This window comes from Emys orbicularis, chromosome 14 (assembly GCF_028017835.1).
Source record: "Emys orbicularis isolate rEmyOrb1 chromosome 14, rEmyOrb1.hap1, whole genome shotgun sequence".
Taxonomy (NCBI): Eukaryota; Metazoa; Chordata; order Testudines; family Emydidae; genus Emys; species Emys orbicularis.
The window spans coordinates 1,050,781-1,071,992 of NC_088696.1; the positions used below are offsets into that span (position 1 = coordinate 1,050,781).

Sequence of the window (21,212 nt, forward strand, 5' to 3'; positions counted from 1 at the left end):
TTGGCACTGGGGAATCGGGAACGTTCTGGCTGCCTGAACGGCCAGTATCGAAACTCAACTGCAGCACAGAGGACGGGATTCCATGTCTGGGAAGAGCTCAGGTGGGCGGCCCTGAGAACGGAGATGCTTGCCCTGCCTCGCCCCCACTTCTCCAGCTCTCTAATGTTGGCAGCATTTCCTGTTTCTTAGCCAAGGCCAAAGGGAGCACGGCTGGTTCAGAGAAGTAGAGTCAGTGCTCCCACGTTAGCACTAGCCCAGGGTGACCCTGAAGAGGGCTCACGGGCAGCATAGGGCTGTCCCTTCTGGGGGGGTCCCATTAGGTTGCCTTTACTATTGACAGTACCTCTTTCTGTGCCATGCTATATTTGCTCCTCATGGTGACCACCTCCACCTCTGCTTCAGTAAGCTGATTCTTTGTCTCTTGTGCCTGTAGGTCAAGAAACATTAGGAACCATTAGGAAATGTATAACCAGACAGAAATATCCCATAATGCCACTATATAAATCCATGGAATGCCTCACCTTGAATACTGCATGCGGTTCTGGTCGCCCCATCAATAAAAAGATATATTAGAACTGGAAAAGGTACTGAGCTTGGGACCTGCAGGCAGAGCTGGGGAGAGGAGGCAGGAACGGTGTGGGGATTAGCACGGAGCCAGTGGGGCCATTTTTTGATCAGGGGGACAGACATAGGGGAGACGGGGGGATAACAGATGTGCGAGGTTTGGGGAGACAGAGATTAAGCCCCCCACATTCCCCATGGCACAACTCTGACCCCTCCATTCCACCTCACAGCCCCCCTCAACGCATCTTTAATGGAAAGGGAGAATATGGGGCTGACAGGCGCCCCTACCCCTAATCCACCCCCCCACCACACACTCCCATTTCCCCTTCCAGACTGCCAGCCTCCCCTACCACTCCCTCTAATCCTCCCCCTCCCTTTACCACCCATCCTCATTTATTCTCTGCTCCCCAACCTCCTCCCCCTCCTCCCTGCACTAGTCCAAGGCCCTTCCATATTCCCCTTCACTGCTCCGACACCCCATATTCCCTCACTCTGCACCCTAAAAGTTACAAGAATCTGAAAATGACATAAGCAGCTGCTGTTAGGGTGGTTTCATGTCAGGAACCCCAAGACCGAATGATGCAGTGACTTGCTTTCCTTTGATCGCACTCAGGTCCAGTTACATTACATTATCCTAACGTAATGGGAGAGGGATAGCTCAGTGGTTTGAGCATTGGCCTGCTAAACCCAGGGTTTGGAGTTCAATCCTTGAGGGGGCCACTTAGGGATCTGGGGCAAAATCAGTACTTGGTCCTGCTAGTGAAGGCAGGGGGCTGGACTCAATGACCTTTCAAAGTCCCTTCCAGTTCTAGGAGATAGGATATCTCCATTTATTTAATTTATTTTTAACTGCTCACTAGAATCCTTCTTCCCGCTAATTTCTTTGACAGTATTTCTAAAGTAAGATTGGAGTCTGTATATGGATTTTTTCCATAGAGTCCAAGGCCAGAAGGGATTGTTGTGATCATCCAGTCTGACCTCCTGTGTAACATAGGCCAGAGACCTGCCCCACAATAATCCCTAGGGCAGATTTCTGAGAAAAACATCCAAGCTTGATTTTAAAATTGCCAGTGATGGAGAATCCACCACGACCCTCCGTAAATTGTTCCACTGGGTTAATCACTCTCACCGTTACACATTTATGCCTAATCTCCAGTCTGAATTTGTCTAACTTCAACTTCCAGCCATTGGGCTTTTCTCTGCTAGACTGAAGAGCCCGTTATTAAATATTTGTTCCCCACATAGGTACTTACAGACTGTGATCATGTCTCCCCTTAACCGTCTCTGTGTTAGGCTAAATAGATTGAGCTCCTTGAGTCCATCACTATAAGGCAGATATTCTAAGTCTATAATCATTCTCATGATTCTTCTCTGAACCCTCTCCAAGTGATTAGCATCTTTCCTGAGTTGTGGGCACCAGAACTGGACACAGCATTCCAGCAGCGTCACACCAGTGCCAAATGCAGAGGTAAAATAAATTCTCCACTTCTACTCAAGATCTCCCTGTTTACGCATCCCAGGAACAAGCTAGCCCTTGTGGCCACAGCATTGCCATGGTTGCTCTTTAAAATATTGCTCTGAAACCAGAAATGTTGGTCTCATGGAAGAACTTCCCAAAGGAGTCCTGCAGAATGCAGTCAGAGAGTCTAACATGGGGATTAGACTAGCTGACCCTTGTGGTCCCTTCTAACTCTCTGGTTCTAGGATACATGCAGCCTCTGAAAGCTCCCAAGGCTAGGCAACCACAGCATGTCACCTTGCGCCACCTGGAGCCTGGCAATCCCGTTCCTTCTCTCCAATGAGCTGCCAACCTGCCTTCCTGTCTAGCAAGCAATTTGCTGCTTTGTCAACTGGCCGACTTTAGAGCTAACCCAGCTCCTCTTACTCCCAGGGAGTGGTCTCATTGAAGCTAACGGGATTCATATGTGCAAGTGAGTCTTCACTGCTCTGACCCGGATGTGGTCCCTAAACCCCTCTGGTCCACACACAAAACCCAGTCATCCCAGGTCAGTGCTTTCAAGTTTCAACCCAGGTTAGCTGGCTTGACTAAAGGCCAAGTGAGGCTTTCACTTGGGCTGGTAACCTGCCCACTTTGAAGTGAGGAGGCCAGCTAAATAACTCAAGTGCTGATAGTCTTCCAGTCCACCCAAAATTGCCCCTGTGTGACCAGGACAGACAAGTTCTCCCACAATTCACTGGGAAAGAATCATAGAGCTTCTCAGCTCACTGCAGCACAAAGAGCCATGGGAGGTGCCCCCAGAAGTCCTAGTGATAAACACTGAGGAGCGCAGCCCCGGAGAGGACACAGTACGTCGGATAGGGTTTTGCAGTGTGGCTGCTCACACCTGGACTAGGCTAACTCGGGGGGTCAGACCTAGGAACCAATCATCCAGGTTAGCCCTGTATTGACGATATACCCAAAGGGAAGCCAACAACCAACAGAATACGAAATCCTGACCTAATGCTGAGCGCTATAGCCAGTCAAGCCTTCCTGAGTCTATGAGCCCCTGATCAGCCTGGCAGCCGGGCACTGCCCCAGCAGGTTGGATAATATGCATCCTACTGTATTTTATTTAATAAGTTCTCTTAAAATCTTACTGCGAATCAACACATACATAGAAGACAAGACAGGGAAACAGAGGAAATGCTGCAGGCACGGATACAAGTGGGATGACAGTCCCATAGTAACTGGAGCCCACGGCATTGGCGTATGTGGAAGGGGCAGCACCAGCAGGATGGTTGCAAGGTGTTCCAGCTAAAGTGCCGATGCCCGTGGAATCGCAGCAAACACTGTTTAATTCTGTCCTCTAGAGAAGGGCAGAGCACAAGGCACAAAACCTAAGGAACAGTAAAGAGGGATGTATGTAAAGCAACGCCCACGGGGAATCTGCGGTGTTCCAGCTCACGGAGCTAGCAGCTGTAATAACGCCGTTTGCACATAGCCACAATGACACCATTGCTAACATCAGGTCTTTTGTCTTAAAGCAAAGGCTTTCCCACTGATATTCAATGGAGTGCTTTGCACACAGCACATCAGCCAGTTTAAAAAACGTATTTACTGACCATGCATTAACCTGACAAAATACAAGGAAAGGGCTGGCCACAGGATCAAACTGCTCCTTAGCAACACTCTGGGGAGTCCACACAAGGCTGGTGCCTGGAGCCCCAAGCATGCTAGGTCAGTGGTGCTCAAACCACTGTGCATGGCTCTTTGGTGTCAAGAACTGCCCTTACTGCCGTCCTGCAGACAGCTGGCTAGTCACATGGTGCTGGCTCGCCTGGTTTTCGGCTGCTAAATTTAATTAAGACAGCTAGAACAGATCATACACTTTCCTAATATTACTTTTCCTAGTAAGCAACTGCTGCTGTTGCTGCCACAGGCATGTGCAGCCATGAGTGGGAGGAGGGAGATGGTTTGTGCCAGCACAGTTGTGCAGGAGAATCTCGCTATGTACTTCTCACTGCAAAATATCCAAGAGCTGCTGTGTAGGCGCTTTACAGGCCGAAGGGAAGAAATGGACCCTGCCCTGAGAAACGCACTGTCCACATTCAGATGGGACAGAATCAGGAAAGGGAACAAACAGCAGCGAGACGGAAGCAGAATGGCTACAACCATACAAAGCGACAAAGAGTCCTGTGGCACCTTGCAGACTAACAGACGTATTGGAGCATAAGCTTTTGTGGGTGAATAGGCATGCATCCGACGAAGTGGGTATTCACCCACGAAAGCTTATGCTCCAATACGTCTGTTAGTCTATAAGGTGCCACAGGACTCTTTGTCGCTTTTTACAGATCCAGACTAATACAGCTACCCCTCTGATACTTACAACCATACAGTCTTGCAGAGACTACCCATGGTTGTAGCCATGCATGCACACATCTCAATGGTTCCATTACAGTCCTACAATCATTCTGCAAAGCTTTGTAAGTCATAAGCAAGAATGTGTTTGTCATGGCCATGACTTCCCTAATCTTTATTGTTATTTCTGCCCCGAAGTATGTCCCTCCAGAGCTCAGAACACCCTGACATACACTGAAAAATACAATAAAGAAGAGTTACATAATCAAACAAAAGACACCCTCATGGTCACTTCAACCTGGTCTGCCTGATACCGAGCAAATCGCCTCTGGGAATTGTTACATCTCAGACTGTGTCTTGCTGTGGGAGTCGTTGGGGCTTGGTGATCGTTATATACTTGTAAAACACTGACAATGACTATTTAATCATTTTCCAATGGAAAGTCAACATGCCCACAATGTCCTGGGTGTGCCAGGATGCTCCCTGTTTGTCATTCACTAAAATGATGCCCGTCTGCCATGACAAACAACCAGTCTGTTCAAGAGCTGGGGGTCAGTGGATTTGTGTTCAGGGCAAGGATGTACAGCTATTTCTGCAGTACACCAAATCAGGCAACCTCTGATTTCTGTCACGTTTCCCATCTTCCCTTGGACTTTATCTGACCAGCTGCCATTCCCACAAGGCAAATTTAGATGAATGAAAAGAATGAGCGTTTTCGATACTATATCATGTGATCTGGAAGGTCCTAGTTTGGATGAACTAGCAAAATTCCAAGAATCAATCACCACGATGCACTGTCGTATTCTAGAATGAACTACCAGCGGAGAAACCAAAACGAGGATTTTAGGAGATGGACCCAAGCTTCACTGTCTATTTGAAGCCTCTGACACTGAATGCAGGTTCCTGCCAAGGGTATTGACTCTAGTGTGTGCCCTGCTGCAGGCAGCAAACAGGGCCACACCTGCACGTGAGGGGAGCACCTCCCTGCACCAGCAGCGTCACTCCGATCACAGTGGCTGCCTTCCTGGCAAGGCGAAATGCTCCAGGAATCAGCTTCACGTCGAAACACATTACAGGCTGAATGTGCCCCCACTTCTCCTGGGCAGGGGTTCAGGCACATCCCCCAATGCCCGTGGAGCTTAAGTGTGTGTCTACACTGGAATAAAAGACCTGCGGCATGGCTGCATCTGGCCCAGGTCAGCTAACGGGCTGTGGGGCTCAAAATTGCGGTGTAGACATACGGGCTTGGGCTGGAGCCTGGGCTCTGGGACCCTCCCTCCTCCTGGGGTCCCAGAGCTTCCAGCCTGAGCCTGAACGTCTAGACCTGCAGCCCAAGCCCCGTGAGCCTCAGTCTCTGGCCTGTGTGTTTAACTGTTGTGTAGACGCACCCTGAGGCCAGTTCTTCAAATGTCCCTCGCCTAGTGTCGTGACTTCCTGTAAGTGCACACACAGTCCCTCAAAGTCATCACACATTTCCCATCTCCTCCCTCCCTCACGGCATTCACTGCAATCCTCCAAGCCTTCTAGCTCACGTTTGACTTGAAACACGCAGGGACCGTGCAGAGGGGAGCAGAGCACAGTTCAGGATCTGTACTAACAAAAGAAGACCCTGTCATTTCATATTATGGTGAACCTGGAATCCATGGAGTATTAAAAAATTCCCAGAATGTCAGGTTGGGGGCTTGGTTTGGTACAGCTGGTGCATGAAGTCATTCTGTGCTTACAGCGTCTAACAGAAGATGGACCCAATCAGTAGCAGATGCTGATTATTCTGAATAACCACCCTGCTCCCCACAGCTTGACTACTCTTCCCCCCCTTTACACCTGCAACCTTCCTCTTCAAGCCCTCCTGAGAAACCGCCTTCTTCCCCAGTGTCTCCATCAGAGATACCAACCCCCTCACCAACGCCTGACATTCCCAGCATGATGCACCTTTCCAAGTACATCTCACAACCGCTTTCTCCTGAGCCAGTGTTCTCCCTCCCGCTCATGCCAGGGTGCCTGTAGCCTACAGTGGGCGGCACAGGGGAGGTCCTCTGAACTGATTTTCTCTGGCACTGTATGCAACTGTCCAGTAATAGATCTACAGCCAGGATAGCAGCTCCTTAAGCTTAGCTCTTCCTTGGCAGCATGCCAATGGTACTGGGCACATTTTACAATACCAGTCACTGTGTCATCACTGGAGTGACTATGCAGTGTCCTCTGCAGTCTGTTACGCTCAGCTCTCTGCAATGTTCTGACGTAAATGCTCCCGCCTTCGGATCCATGTCATGGTTCAAATGTCCCTTCCCTCCACATCAGCGATACTCTGATCAAGGCTCGCGAGCTGCCAGTGGCTCTTTAATGTGTCTCCTACGGCTCTTCGCAGCACAGGATATTAAAACAGTGTCATTTACTTATTAAACAGGCTAAGTTATTAGCCAATCAGGAGGCTTTTACTATTATCCTATTGCAGTTGATCAAGTATTATTATTTTGTCGTCAGTCATTTTGCTGTGAGAATTACATATATATAAAAACTCAATATTTTCCCTGCCCTACTGTTTGAATAGGAATCTGTAGTCCCATAGTAAATGACACAATGATTTCACACGACTGTGGCTCTTTTGGGTGATGCTGATCACTAATTTGGCTCCTGAACCACTGAGGTCTGAGTGTCACTGCTCTACATATCCAACTGCATGCCGTCTAGCACCTCAGCAGAACACAGGGTCCACTCTGGGCCACAAGGAGCCTCACCCATCCCTTAGCCTGCCCCACTCTGGGTGACCCCAGAACTTGCATGGAACACCGTGTCACTTCCTCAGATCAGAAGCACAAAACTGGGGTAGCTCTTCCCAGGACTGTACTCATCTGATGAAGTGGGCATTCACCCATGAAAGCTTATGCTCCAATACTTCTGTTAGTCTTAAAGGTGCCACAGGACCCTCTGTTGCTTTTTACAGATTCAGACTAACACGGCTACCCCTCTGATACTTTTTCTTGTTGTTACAGCACAGATTTGACATTCTGGAAATGCTCCCCTCTTCCTGAAGTTTATTAGAACAATCACAATTCTATAGCTGTAATTCTTTCCATTCCTTTCTTTCATTCTGAATTAAAGACCATCCACTTCAGAACCCAGCCAGGTGCTTTCTGATATCAAGGAAAGTGCCTGAAGAATAAATTGCTCCTATCAGAAATAAAGCATTTTCGTTCTGCCACAAGCAGGGAGATCTGTGTTTCTAAGTCTCTCCAAAGGCAACTCCATCTTTACTGCTCTCTCTCCTTTTCCTTTGATGCACAAAGCCTGTACATCACAGGGCTGTGATTGCGTTCAGCTTTGGAGCAGTAGAATTGTAAATATTCATTGGAGTCCAAGCTAGTTTTCCCAAGTCTCTCCTAAGGGCTCTGCGGCTATGCAAACAGCAGCGGCTGTGCATTAGCCTCCCGGCCTGGAGGCTGCCTGTTTCTCCACAGCCCTCAGGACTACTTCTTTACAGAAACTGCACGGAGTGAAGCCAGCCTTAACGACTATTTCATCCAACAGCTCCCTTGTTTTCTTTATTCTCGCCACATTTGACAGGGCAGGCTATCGGTCCCTCACCACATCATACCTACCATGGACACATAACTGCTCTATGCTATGACACTGATCAGTTGCTGACAGCTGGCGTCAGCAAAGGTGTGCAGACACACTCCCAGCATAGTATGGGCACCAGGCGTGCTGCGCACACTCATGTAGCCCCCGTCCTTGAGGTACAAACCCCGGGCACAGGCCCAAGTAAACTCACAAATGCCGCACACCCTAGGGGCACATGTCTGCTCCCCACACCCTGAGTCCTAGGAAGACAAATGGACGCACTCGCATATGCCCTTGAACCCCTGGAGTGCCCACGGGCACACTCGCATACACCTCCCTACACACACACCTGGGTGCGTGCCCACAGGCACACTTGCGCACACCCACACACACACACACCTGGGTTCGTGCCCACGGGCACACTCGCATACACCCCCCTACACACACACCTGGGTGCTTGCCCACGGGCACACTTGCATACATCCCCCTACACACACCTGGGTGCATGCCCACGGGCACACTCACATATGCTCCCCCCCCCGTGTGGAGTGCACATGGAGACATACAGCAAAGGTGCAGTAAAGGGCGTGAGTCACTCTAGGTTGACAGGACACAGTCTTGCCCCTCACCAAGGCTGCCAGGAAGGTAACAGGAAATTTATTAATGTCCAGGCAACTCAGTCTGCACAGCCACTAAAGGAATCACGTTTGCACCCAGAAACAGGCTTCCCCAGCCTACTGTGCTGGTGCTAGGATAGCCGAGACGTGCAGGGGAAACGCTGTGTGGGCGTCTGCGCCAGCCCACTGAGATCTGTGTGGTTAAGCCACGCACCCCCCCCCCATTGTCTTCTGCACACACTGCAGTACGTGCTCAGCCTCCCTCCAGGGTAACTCGTTACCAGGTGACCAGGCAGATCAGAGGCACCTCCAGCTTCCTAGGAACAGTCACCCCTTCTTCGTGGATGAAGATTTGGCCACCATGACCCACACACTTGTTACCTGGCTGTGTTACCGCAGCTCGCTGTACCTGGGAGTGACCGCAGAAGCAGAGGCTGCAGACCATGCAGAATGTGGCACCCCACCTCCTCGATCGGATGAGCATAACACCCTACGAGCAGATCCCTCCAGTGACCCTGGGCTGTTGCCTGTTCAAGACCTTGATACCCATGTCAAACCACCGACCGGTCAGGACCCAGCTCCATGCAGGACCTGCCAAGACAGCTAGCTCCTTTGGGGACTCAGCAGAGGAGCACAATCGTCAGCAATAAAGCACTCTCAGGTGAGAGGCTGTGGCTGTGATGTGGACTTTCAGAGGGGATTAGATCAGTTCAGGGCAGGGGGGCCGGCAAGGCCTGCCTCTCTGAGAAAGCTTTTCCATGTAACCAGAATGATTATTACAATGTGTGCACTTGTGTACACACCCGGGTCCCCCACCAAATATACACCCTCCGTCCCCTGCATGGATTCCCATAGCCAGGGAAGGGAGAAGACTCTGTGAAAACAAACAAGGACTAATTTACCTGACACTATGGTACAGGTGGAGGGGCATTTAGAAAACCCAGGGACAGACTATGAGAGGTCAGGAAACTGAAATCAGTCAAGTCAGAATTGTTACTGGAAATACAATTCTGCTTCTGTACTGGTATTATGAGAAGTGATCTGGCAAGGCTTGGAGCAGTGTGCATTTTCCCGTTAGCCTCTTTAAGAACTGACCCTTTTGGTCTACTGCTCACTGAGGACAGAGCCCTCTGCACGGACGACCAACCCTTCGGCCTGCAAGCTACAAGGAAATAGCTCAAGACTCTCCGATACTTGCTGGCGTCTCTGTCCTGCCTACAGCACTGTGAGCACATCGAGTCACCAGGATGAAGGGAAGAGTAATTCCCCCAACAAAGAACGCCTGGGAACCTGCTAACTGACCAAGGCTCATCTTTTCTTTACAACCTCCTGTCACAGCCGCTCAAATTCAGTGGGCTACGAAGTACTATGAATGGGACAATCAACCTGCCAACAGTCAGCCAGCAATGATTTCTTCCTAAGACCAGAACTCAGCCCCCGCTGTGCAATTAGCACCCTCTGAGACATGGATCCATTCGGAGAACATCCAATTCAGAGACACAAATATATAACGGAAAGGAGAGGCAGAGGAGTGAGAAAGAAAAAAAAAAAGTCCTTCATAAAAGTCCAAAATAAATAGCCCACAACTTGCAGGGATTCTTTCTACATAGAAAGAAACAAAAATAACAGAGAACAAAGCTGATCTTGTGGTGACAAGGAGCCCTGAACCCATTGCTGGTTCTGCCGGTGACTCAGTGTACTCGGGAAAGTCAGTTAGCCCGTGTGCTGCATCTGTACAATACTTGCCTACCTCATTTTAATTCACTAATATCTGTTAAAAGATGGAACATGCTGGAGAAGGGGGAAGTATTACTCTCCTAATGATTAGTGCTCAGTTGGTGGGAAATGAAATATCAACCACCTATGGTTTAATACAAGACTTTGCGTGTAATACAGAAACTGCTTGGATGCTGCTGCAGGTTCAGTCCTGGCACAGTTGTCACTAGTACTCCATGCATCAGGACCCAAGTGGGGGGTCCATGGGGAGTGTGCTGACCGCATCCAGCTTAAAGTTTGCTGAGGACATAAAAATTGGGGCAGTGATAAATAATGAAGAGGACACGTCACTGATTCGGGGTGATCTGGATTGCTTGGTAAACTGGGCACAAGCAAGCACTATGAATTTTAATGCAGCTAAATGTAAATGTACACACGTAGGAACAAAGAATGCAGGCCATACTTACAGGACGGGGGACTCTACCCTGGGAAGCAGTGACCGTGAAAGAGATTTGAGAGTCCTGGTGGAGAATCAGATGAACAGGAACTCCCAGTGTTGACGCTGTGGTCAAAAGGGCTGGGATGCAGAGAGAGAGGAATCTCGAGTAGGAGCAGAGAGCTTATTTTACGTATATATTTGGCTCTGGTGTGACGCTGCTGGAATACTGTGTTCAGTTTTGGCGCCTGCAATTCAGGAAGGATGTTGATCAGTTAGAGAGGGTTCAGAGAAGAGCCAAAGGAACGATTAAAGGCTTAGGATACCTGCCTTATAGCGATAGACTCGGGGAGCTCAATCTATTCAGTTTAACAAAGAGAAGAAGGCTAAGGAGTGACTTGATCACAGTCAGTATCTACAAATTTAATAATGGGCTTTCAGTCTAGCAGAGCAATGTATATCACGATCCAATGGCTGGAAGTTGAAGCTAGACAAACTCAGTCTGGAAATAAGGCATAAATCTGTAATGATGAGAGTAATTATCCAGTGGAACAATTTACCGAGGGTTGTAGTGGATTCTCCATCACTGACAATTTTAAAAATCAAGATTGGATGTTTTTCTCAGAAATCTGCCCTAGGGATTATTGCGGGGCAGTTCTCCGGCCTGTGCGACACAGGCGGTCGGACAGATGATCACAATGGTCCCTTCTGGCCTTGGAATCTGTGAATCTGTGAAAAGTGTAACCGGTCTCTTTCCAAAACTGGATCAGACAGAGCGGGGTTAAGATGAGGATGACGATGGGACTGGTTTCGGCGTACTGCTTGCCCCACTGCACTGCCAAATTGGTCGATGAGCTGAATGAGTTCCTCCCCATCATGGCACTGGAAAGGCACTGACTGTGTGTTCTTGGAGATTTCAATTTGCATGCAGAGGATGAATCTTCTGCGCTGGCTTAGGGTTTCCTGGTATGTCTACGCGGCAAGCAGAAACCCGGGGCACTGTGTCTCAGAACTCAGGTCAACAGACTGGGGCTCACACAGTGGTACTAAAAACAGCTGTGGGCTCAGGTTGGAGCTTGGGCTCCGAAGCCCACCCTCCTCCCAGGCTGGCCATTACCCCTGCATTTGAGGCTGGGGCTCATCGCTCCTGTTGTTTCGATGGTTTGTCCTCAGAAGGGCTGCAGAGAGCTTGGAGGGAGAGTCTTGTTCCGCTGACTAATCCCATGAAGGTTTGGTGGGACACTATAATACTCTTATGTTCTCCACCACTGACGCGGTGGTCCCATGGCACCTTCTTCACTGGCTTTGTTCTGACAAGGTCACCCAGGCTCACAGGTGATCTGCAATAAACAAAGTGAGAGGGGAGACAGCTGGCGTGCTGGTGCTGGAAGTCCTATGCCAAGGCTGATCAGCCGCACAGGGGGCAAAGAACTAGTTCTTTTCCTTCACTGTTGCATCCATAAAAACCTTGGTCAGCAGGTTTGTTTTGAGTGGTAGTCAGAGAGTATAGTAAATCAGTCCTGTCTCAACGTGGTAGCTGGTCTGAGTACTTCCTAATGTGAAGAAATTGCTTGTTGCTCTGCAGACAGGATTGATCAGATTAGGGATGAGTTATCTGCTTCCTTGGAGGGGGAGCAAGACCCTGTCCTCTCTGCAAAAGTCCCAGATGGTGATGCTCGCTAAAGTACTGGAGGTGTTGGGAGAACTTTGTCCCACAACCTGTGCTTTGGAGCCACATCTTCCTGGCTGGTGAAGGCCAGTGGAGAAGTACTAAGCCTCTACCTTGTGGTGATTGTCAATGCCTCTCCAAGAGGGCTGGCTGCCTATTGCTTTGAAGGATGCAACATTGTGGCCTTTGCTCAAGAAGTCAACACTCAATACAGACAATCTAGCTAATTATCAACCCATAGCACACACCTCCTGCTTGAGGATGCTTGTGGCGAGACAACTCGCTCAGTATCTAGAAGTCCTTGATCGCCTGGCCCCTTATCAATCTAGGTAGAGACCTGGCTAGGGCACGTGGACTGCACTAGTCACGGTGGTTGATGATCTCCTCTGGGCTGTGGACGAAGAGCAGGGTCCGTGCTGCTATCAGATCTCTCAGCTACCTTTGTTACCACTGATTATGACATGTTGCTGACTCACCAGTGGACCCCCAATTTCGTTTTCTCTCGGAGATCTGAGCAGGAAGTCAGGTATAACTGTTCCTCTGCTTGAAGAGCTCTCAGATGAGGGGCGGCGGAGTGTGACATTCTCCCTCCTGTTCCAGGTGTACATGGGGCCAGTAGCAGGATTAACGAGGAGGCCTGAGGTCTGGTGTTTTCCGTATGCTGACGCTGTACGTCTCCAAATCATGTGACCCGTACGATGCAGCTCAGTGCTTCAGCCACTTCCTGGTGGAGATCAGGTCAGAGATGAGAGCGAGCTGGCCACGGCTCAGTGCACGCAGGACTGAGGTGATGCTGTGGGTTGGGGGAAGGAGCCGGAGGAGATGGTATCTATCCCTGTGACTGAGGGAGTATGTCTGCCGCTAGTTATTAGACTCACCAGCTAAGGGTTGATTTTAGCCACCCAGCTGCTGAATGACGATCACGTTACAGCAGTGGCCCAGTCATCCGGTGAGGAGGCTGACTTCTTTCCTTTCCAGTGCTGACTGGGTCACTGTGCTCTATGTGGGGCTGCCCCTTCAAGCCATCGGAGGACTGGAGCTGGTGCAGAACCACAGCCTGGCTTGCTGAGCAGGGCCTCTTGCTGGGAGCCTGTGCCCCAGTGCTCCAGGATCTGCACTGGCAGCCCAACGGACTCCGGCTGGAAATTAGGGGGCTGGGTACAACCCACCAGAGGGCTGCACAATTCATTGCTCACACTCTAGTCAGAACCCTATTGACATTGGTGATAACTGGGAAAGCAGAAAAGCCTGATTTCCACTGAGACCAGAAATGCCCAGGATTGGCCTGCCTGAGGGATCCCCTCCCTCCCCACGCCATACTGCCACAGAGGAGCTCGAGCTGGAGTCCCTTGTTATCAGAGATGGGGCAACTGGCAGGACTCAGGAGCTTGCGCTTCCCATCTGGTCCGAAATAGCCCAAATTCATGGCCTCCCACAAGCAAGTGTGGCTGAGGGGGAGGGATAGCTCAGTGGTTTGAGCATTGGCCTGCTAAACCCAGGGGTTGGAGTTCAATCCTTGAGGGGGCCACTTAGGGATCTGGGGCAAAATCAGTACTTGGTCCTGCTAGTGAAGGCAGGGGGCTGGACTCGATGACCTTTCAGGGTCCCTTCCAGTTCTATGAGATAGGTATATCTCCATATATTATTGCTTCTCTGGACAGAAAGGAGCTTTGTTTGTAGGTGTTGGCTGGCAGGCAGAGTTCCCTCCTGAATAATGATTATAATGCTGCCGGATTCTATTGTCATGCCATGTGTCAGAGAACCTAGATCACTGTTCAAACATCCTACTAACGACAGTGAAATCACTGTGGAACTATCACAAACCTCTCCTCAACAAGCAGCACGTTTTAAATGTAGGAGCCTAAAGTTAGGCCCCTAAACCCATATTTAGGCTTCTAAATAAGTGGCCTGCTTTTCAAAATGCTGAGCAGCCAGCAGCACTCACTGGAATCAAGCGGCCGAAATAAGGGCCTGGGCGCCTAGCGCTAATCTCAGAGTTCCCAGATCACGTACAGGACAAGCCAGAGGAGAACCATCCTGCATCTACTTCTTACTGATCAGACTGACTGCGATTAATAGAGAAGGTGAAACCAGCGACAGCTGAGCCCAGTAAGGAATGGGACGCTGACCAAACCCAGCGCTATGTAGGCATTCGATTTTGGGAAAGCAAATGATGTACAATTAAGAAATGTAGCGAGAAAGAAGTAATTGGAGGAATAATTCAAATCCATCAGCGTGGGGGATCTTACTTGTCACCATAATTAGGGCACAGCAGATTACAATTCTTCAGATAAGGAAAAGGGCAGGAACATGGCTAAGGGCTGACTTGTGTTGGGTTCTGTACTGTCATCACCAGAGCATGGGAGTGCCCCAAGCTTTGCAGTGAAGATTCGGTTGGGGTGTGAACAGCTGGGGAGGGAACCACACAGATACACAGAGTCAGTTAAGGCGGAAAGGGAAAAGCTGCTAGAAAGCAGAATGAGTTAATGTTGCCAAAAGCACTACGAGAACTAAAAAGCACTTTTCCAAAGCGATCCAGAGAAGACACGCCCCAACTAAAAGCGAAGAAGGGGGACAAACCAAGATTGCATCTGAAATGGCTGACACTGGACTCTAGATCTCTCTAGCAGAAATAAAGGGGGGAAAAGATTGTACAACTAGGAAATCAAGAATATCTTATTAAAAGAGCTATTCACGTATATAAAGGTTGTTACAAGGAGGAGGGAGAAAAATTGTTCTCCTTAACCTCTGAGGATAGGACAAGAAGCGGTGGCCCGGCCCATGCTGCTTCCCGTAGCTCCCATTGGCTGGGAATGGCAAACTGCGGCCGCTGGGAGTTACGAGCAGCTGGGCCTGCAGACGCTCAGGTAAACAAAGTGTTTTGCGGCCCGCCAGGGGCTTACCCTGAATAAGCCGCGAACCAAGTTTGAGAACCCCTGGTCTAGACAATACTTAGTCCTGCCATGAGTGCAGGGGACTGGGCCAGATGACCTCTCGAGGTCCCTTGCAGTCCTACACTTCTATGATTCTATTACTAAACATCAGAGAAAGGAAGCTTTGGGAAAGCTGAACATATTCAGTTCAGCGGAGCCAAGTGATATGAATCCAAAGGTATTACAGAAATGAGCCCATGAATGAACCAAATCAGTAACAATCATGTCTGCAGTTACAATTGGGTAAGTCTAAGGCTAGCCCATCTAGGGCTTGACCAGCTGTCTCTGTGTCAATGGGAATTGACTCCTAGAAGGTGATGAGCAAGGAGCACTAAGCAGCACTAGCCCTTTATAAAGAAGGAACTGAGCTGCAGGAGGGGCTTTACAGCCAGGTGTGCCCTGGGGTGGAGGGCTCTGCTCAGGGTACTGACCTTTGCAGAAGGGGATACTACTCACTAGTAACTGTTCCCTGAGCATTCACACTTGTAGGCTATGGCGCCCCTGGCAACGAGCTGTGGAACTGCCTTGAAAAGCCCACTGGGGTACACGAGCAGTCAGGCATGAGGATGATATCATCATGCGACTCGGCATAAGGGAGTGCACCCCCCTCAACAGCCTTAGATCCTTCTCCATAGAGTCCAGAGCCCTGACACTGAGCAGAACTCTGAGGTAGAGGGAAAGCGGGCGGGTCGTGTGAATGCACAGAGGTGACTCTTGGGAAGTAACTTCACTTTCTTCTTTGAAGGCCTCTGTGGGAGATTAGCAAGCAGAGTTCCACCAGGTGGACGATGGGCAAGGAGTTCTTAGCTAAATATGGACAGACCAAGGAGCAGTCTGGTGAAAGTGTGCTCTCAACTCCAAGTTGCTGCTTTGCAAATCTCCACCACCAGGGGAATCTGTCTGAAGAAAGCTACTGATGCTGCAGTGCCTCTTGTGGAGTGGGTCTTCCTACCAGCAGTTACTGGCTTCTGAGCTAAAATGTAGCAACATTCTGCACAACTCCTAATCCAGTGAGAGTCTCTGGTTGGTAACAGGTTCTCCCTGTTTGTAAGAGGACTACGTTAATGAGAACTGCATATCTTTTAGTTTGTGCCGGAAGTCTTCACATGGGACAATTACAGCCCAATATTTTGGTGTGCTCTGCAATTCATACCCCTGTAGTTCGTACTGTGGTGCAGTGTAGACATGTGCAGAGACAGCAGGAAGGAACATAAGAAGGACCATGCTGAGTCAGACCAACCCATCTAGCCCAGGATCATGTCTTCCGATAGTGGCCAGTGCTGGGTATTTCAGAGAGAGAGAACAGAACAGGGCAATTATCAAGTGATCCATCTCCTGTTGTCCACCCCAGCTTCTGGCAGTCAGAGGTTCAGGGACACCAGAGCATTGGTGACTATCTTGGCTAATAGCCACCGATGGGCCAATCCTCCATGAACTTATCTAGTTCTTTTTTGAACCCAGTTATTCTTTTGACCTTCACAACATCCCCTGACAATGAGTTCCACAGATTGACTGTGTGTTGCATGAAGCAATACTTCCTTATATTTGTTTTAAACCTGCTAACTATTAATTTCATTGGGTGACTCCTAGATTTTGTATTGTGTGAAAGTGTAAATAACATTGCCCTATTCACTTTCTCCACACCAGTCATTATAGACCTCTATCATATCCCCCACTTTGTCATCTCTTTTCTAAGATGAAGAGTCCCAGGTTTTTTAATCTCTCCTCACATGGAAGCTGTTCCATACCCCTAATCATTTTTGTTACTCTTCTCTGTACTTTTTCCAATTCCAATATATCTTTTTTGAGATGGGGCGACCACATCTGCACGCAGTATTCAAGATGTGGGCATACCATGGATTTATATTATATAGAGACAATATGATATTTTCTGTCTAATTATCTATCCCTTTCTTAATGATTCCCAACATTCTGGTCACTTTTTTGACTGCCGCTGCACATTGAGTGGATATTTTCAGAGAACTATCCACAATGACTCCAAGATCTCTTTCTTGAGTGGTAACAGCTAATTTAGACCCCATCATTGTATATGTACAGTTGGGATTATGTTTTCCAATGGGAATTACTTTGCATTTATCAACATTGAATTTCATCTACCATTTTGTTGCCCAGTCACCCAGTTTTGTGAGATCCCTTTGTAACTCTTCGCAGTCTGCTTTGGACTTAACTGTCTTGAGTAATTTAGTATCGTCTGCAAACTTAACCACCACGCTGTTAACCCCAACATCATTTATGAATATGCTGACTAGCACAGATCCCAGCACGGATTCTTGAGGGACCTGGCTATTTACCACTTTCCATTGTGAAAACTCACCACTTAGTCCGACCCTTTGTTTCCTATCTTTTAACTACTTACTACTCCATAAGGGGACCTTCCCTCTTAACAGGAGCAGCTGAAAGCACAGTATCTGACCTGGAGAGATGTTTTTGTGTTGGGGTACAATCTGAAAAGAGAACTTTTGGTGTGTTATCAAAAGAAGCTGTTTCCTGCTATTTGATTCTTTCTGTGTGTTCAGAGACACAGGACTTTGCATATTCTTTATACACAGATACAACTGCATCAAAGACATACCTGACCCTCACCAATTTCTGCTCCCTGCCGGAACACCCACAGCACCTCAAACTGCCACTAGCCACTCAGATCGAAAAGGGGCAACAATAATAAATGGCAGTATCATCTCTCTAGCAGACATGGTGGCAATCTCAAATCACCCCAGCAGAGCACAGCGCTCTGGCTCCAGCTGTAGGTATTGTGCATGCAGCCTAGAAAGGGACAAACCCTCATGAAGCTGATATTCTCCAGCTTGGTGCTTCAGTGTGTGTCTTACCAGCAGGCTAGCATCCCGCAGCTCGGCCTGGAGCCTGTGCACTGCTGTCTCTTTCTCCCGCAGCTCACCCTGAACATCAGCAAGTCTCTGCTGGAGCTCTGCCTGCTCCTCCCACTGGCGTGCTGGCATCTCACAGGAAAGACTCCCACTGGCTTTTTCCCAGGTCCTCAGGCTGGACATCAGTTTCTCAATCTGGTGGGGAGACACAACAACTCACCAAAGGAAGCCTGGGACTAGCCCCGCCTGGCAGCCCTGTGGCTGACACTGTGCACACATTAATACCCTGCTGCCCGCGGGTGCAGTCTGCAGCATTGCCTTCCCAGAGACCTGGGGTGTCATTCTGATGGTCTGGCTCCCAATTCCCTGTGTGATTCGGACTCCAGCGGAAACTGCCGCCAATCCCTGCAGATGCTGGACATTAAACTATCCGCTCTCGCCATTACGCCATCAGTTGAATTCTCTGTCTCTCTTGCCTCAATGCCTGGCAGAGTCTCAGCCCAGACTGGCTGGTGGCGCAAGGGGAGGATTCCATTCTTGGCAGGGTGTGGGCTTTTTGCTTTGTTTAGTATTTTCTAAATGGACAACCAACCCAAAATTATCAATTACTGAGGGACAATCTTCACTCATTGCTATATTTGCTTTCCACAACCAACTCTCTGAATAACTTTTCATGAATGATGTACCCAAATACTTGGATGCAAATATCTAAACTGTATTCTTAAATTTATTCACCTAAATTTGGGTTATTGCTGATTATGCACTATATGTATCTTATGACTTTTAAAACAAACTGTATTTCTGGATAATCTAAGCACTATACCTAGATGTACAGACACTATTTTCTTAACCTGTGTACTATATAATTTTTTAACATTAGCTTTAATCAAATTTGTAAGTATTTAAAAGATGAAGGTTCAGGGAATGCCTTCCTGTCCCAGCCAGGGATGACAGCGTCTGCCTGAGAAGAGAGAGAGAGGATCCCTTCCTCCCACTCTCACTGCCTCTTCCAGGAGACCCCAGCAGTTTTAGATCATGGGAATTTTCTTCTTGCTGCCAGAGTGACCGAGTCCCCAGAGGGCTGCTGCAGGGTGACTGAAACAGACAGAGACCTTCCCAGGTGAGATGCACTCAGAGGAAGCGCTTCCAAGCAGCAGCCGCGGAGATTTCTGTTAAACACTGAAAAATGGGGCTTCCTCCTAATCTCCCAGAACGACAAGGTGTCTCCTGCGCTTGCAGGACCAAGTCCAGCCCCTTCCCTGTCTGCACTTGTGACCTTGCCACACTTTCAGGGTAACTGCATCTGTACATGCCCCGTGTGGTCCAGTCCAGGAGTGCCCAGCCTGGTCTCAGGCCTCCAGTTGCCACCTGTCTGTGGGTGGGACCCTTGTCCCACTCCCTTCTGGCTGGGGGGTTCTCAGGCTGCCCAGCTCCCTGCCTTACACTGTGATATCCCTAGCAAGCCAGCTCTGCATAACGGACATTGCTTCTCCCCCAGGGCTCTGAGCAGGGCTTGATGGCCGTGACCACTCAGCTCTTCCTAAGCAAACACTTTCCTCCGTAATGTAAAAGCATTACAGAGAAAACCTATAAAACCAATACACATTCCTATATGCATGCTAACTGCTACCCAGAGGTCAAAGTCTTCCCAACCCTTCTGTGAAGGATGGGCCCCGCTTGGACCGACAGTCCTGTCCAGTTGCTGGATCAGGAAGAAGGCCCTAAGCCAGTGTAAACATTGCCTTTTTATATTAACATCCCTTTCTTTGTCAGTTATCTCCAGAAAACCCAGTTTGAACCAGTCCATGCAAGCCTCTGGGGAGGGGGACACCTCTCTGTGTGCCAACTATGTGATCCGCCTTAATCACTGGTGACTGTGTTTGGTTCCTGGAAGAGCAGTGGGAACCCTCCCCCTTGGAGCTGCATACAATCCCTAGTCCACACTGACACAAAACGTATTACAAGATGGCCCCCAAAGACATCACAGGCAGGTGCAGTATCTGCCTCCCCCTTGTTACGCGGGGGAGATATCTGGCTCTGCCTCTCCCTGCTTCACAGGTCACTGGGAGAGTCCATGGAGACCAAGCTCAGCTCACACTCTTGGCCTCCATGGACTCTGGCCAAACCAGAAGACAGGGAATGCAAAATCTGGGGCCAGATGCCATGGACAGGGAAAGGCCTCGCTGGCTGTGCCCACAAACAGAGAGAGACTGAGATGGCCCAGCTCTGTGCCCCCTGCACTGCAGAAAAGGCAAGAAGGGGCCAGGGTCTGTATGATGGGATCAGCTTGTGCCCCTACATTAGAGAGGAAGTGGGTTCAAGCAGAGGGGCTGGTTGATGGGACCTGCCTGGGCTTCTACATTGTGGGGTGACTATAAGTGCGGTGGTGGGGAGGGGGCTGCACTGCGGGGGGGATGGGTATAAGAAGGGGGGGCTGCAATGTGGGGTGTATATAAGTAGGGGGGATGCACTGCGAGAGAGATGGGTAGAAGCGGAGGGGATGCATAGAAGCGGGGGGGCTGCACTGCGGGGGGGATGGGTAGAAGGGGGGCTGCACTGCGGGGGGGATGGGTCTAAGCGGGAGGAGGCTGCACTGCGGGGTGGATGGGTCTAAGTGGGAGGGGCTGCACTGCGGGGGGGATGGGTATAAGCAGGGGGGGCTGCAATGTGGGGTGTATATAAGTAGGGCGGATGCACTGCGAGAGAGATGGGTAGAAGCGGAGGGGCTGCATAGAAGTGGGGGGGATGCACTGCGGGGGGGATGGGTCTAAGCGGGGGGAGGCTGCACTGCGGGAGGATGGATAGAAGTGGGGGGGCTGCACTGTGGGGGGGATGGGTCTAAGCGGGAGGAGACTGCACTGCGGGGTGGATGGGTCTAAGCGGGGGGAGGCTGCACTGCGGGGGGGATGGGTAGAAACGGGGGGGGCTGCACTGCGGGGGAATGAACTCTCCACTGATATAACAAATTGCTTTCAGTGCAGCAGCACAGTCCCTGAGATCCCCTGGGGCGGAGCAGGGGGTGCAGAAACGACGGTGTGGTAGGGATGCCAGGGGGCTAGTGGGCCTCTGGG

At 49.7% G+C, this 21,212-nt stretch overlaps 1 protein-coding gene across 1 annotated transcript in view; it reads right to left on the bottom strand.

The window, feature by feature from the left end:
- PMFBP1 (polyamine modulated factor 1 binding protein 1) overlaps positions 1 to 21,212 on the bottom strand; it is a 353,820-nt gene that overhangs the window by 79,297 nt on the left and 253,311 nt on the right. Inside the window, exons 11-12 of the mRNA XM_065416399.1 lie at positions 18,145 to 18,336; positions 344 to 427 (exon numbers count right to left, since the gene is read on the bottom strand). Coding sequence (XP_065272471.1) covers positions 344 to 427; positions 18,145 to 18,336 — 276 coding nt within the window. The remainder of the gene's footprint in view (positions 1 to 343; positions 428 to 18,144; positions 18,337 to 21,212) is intronic.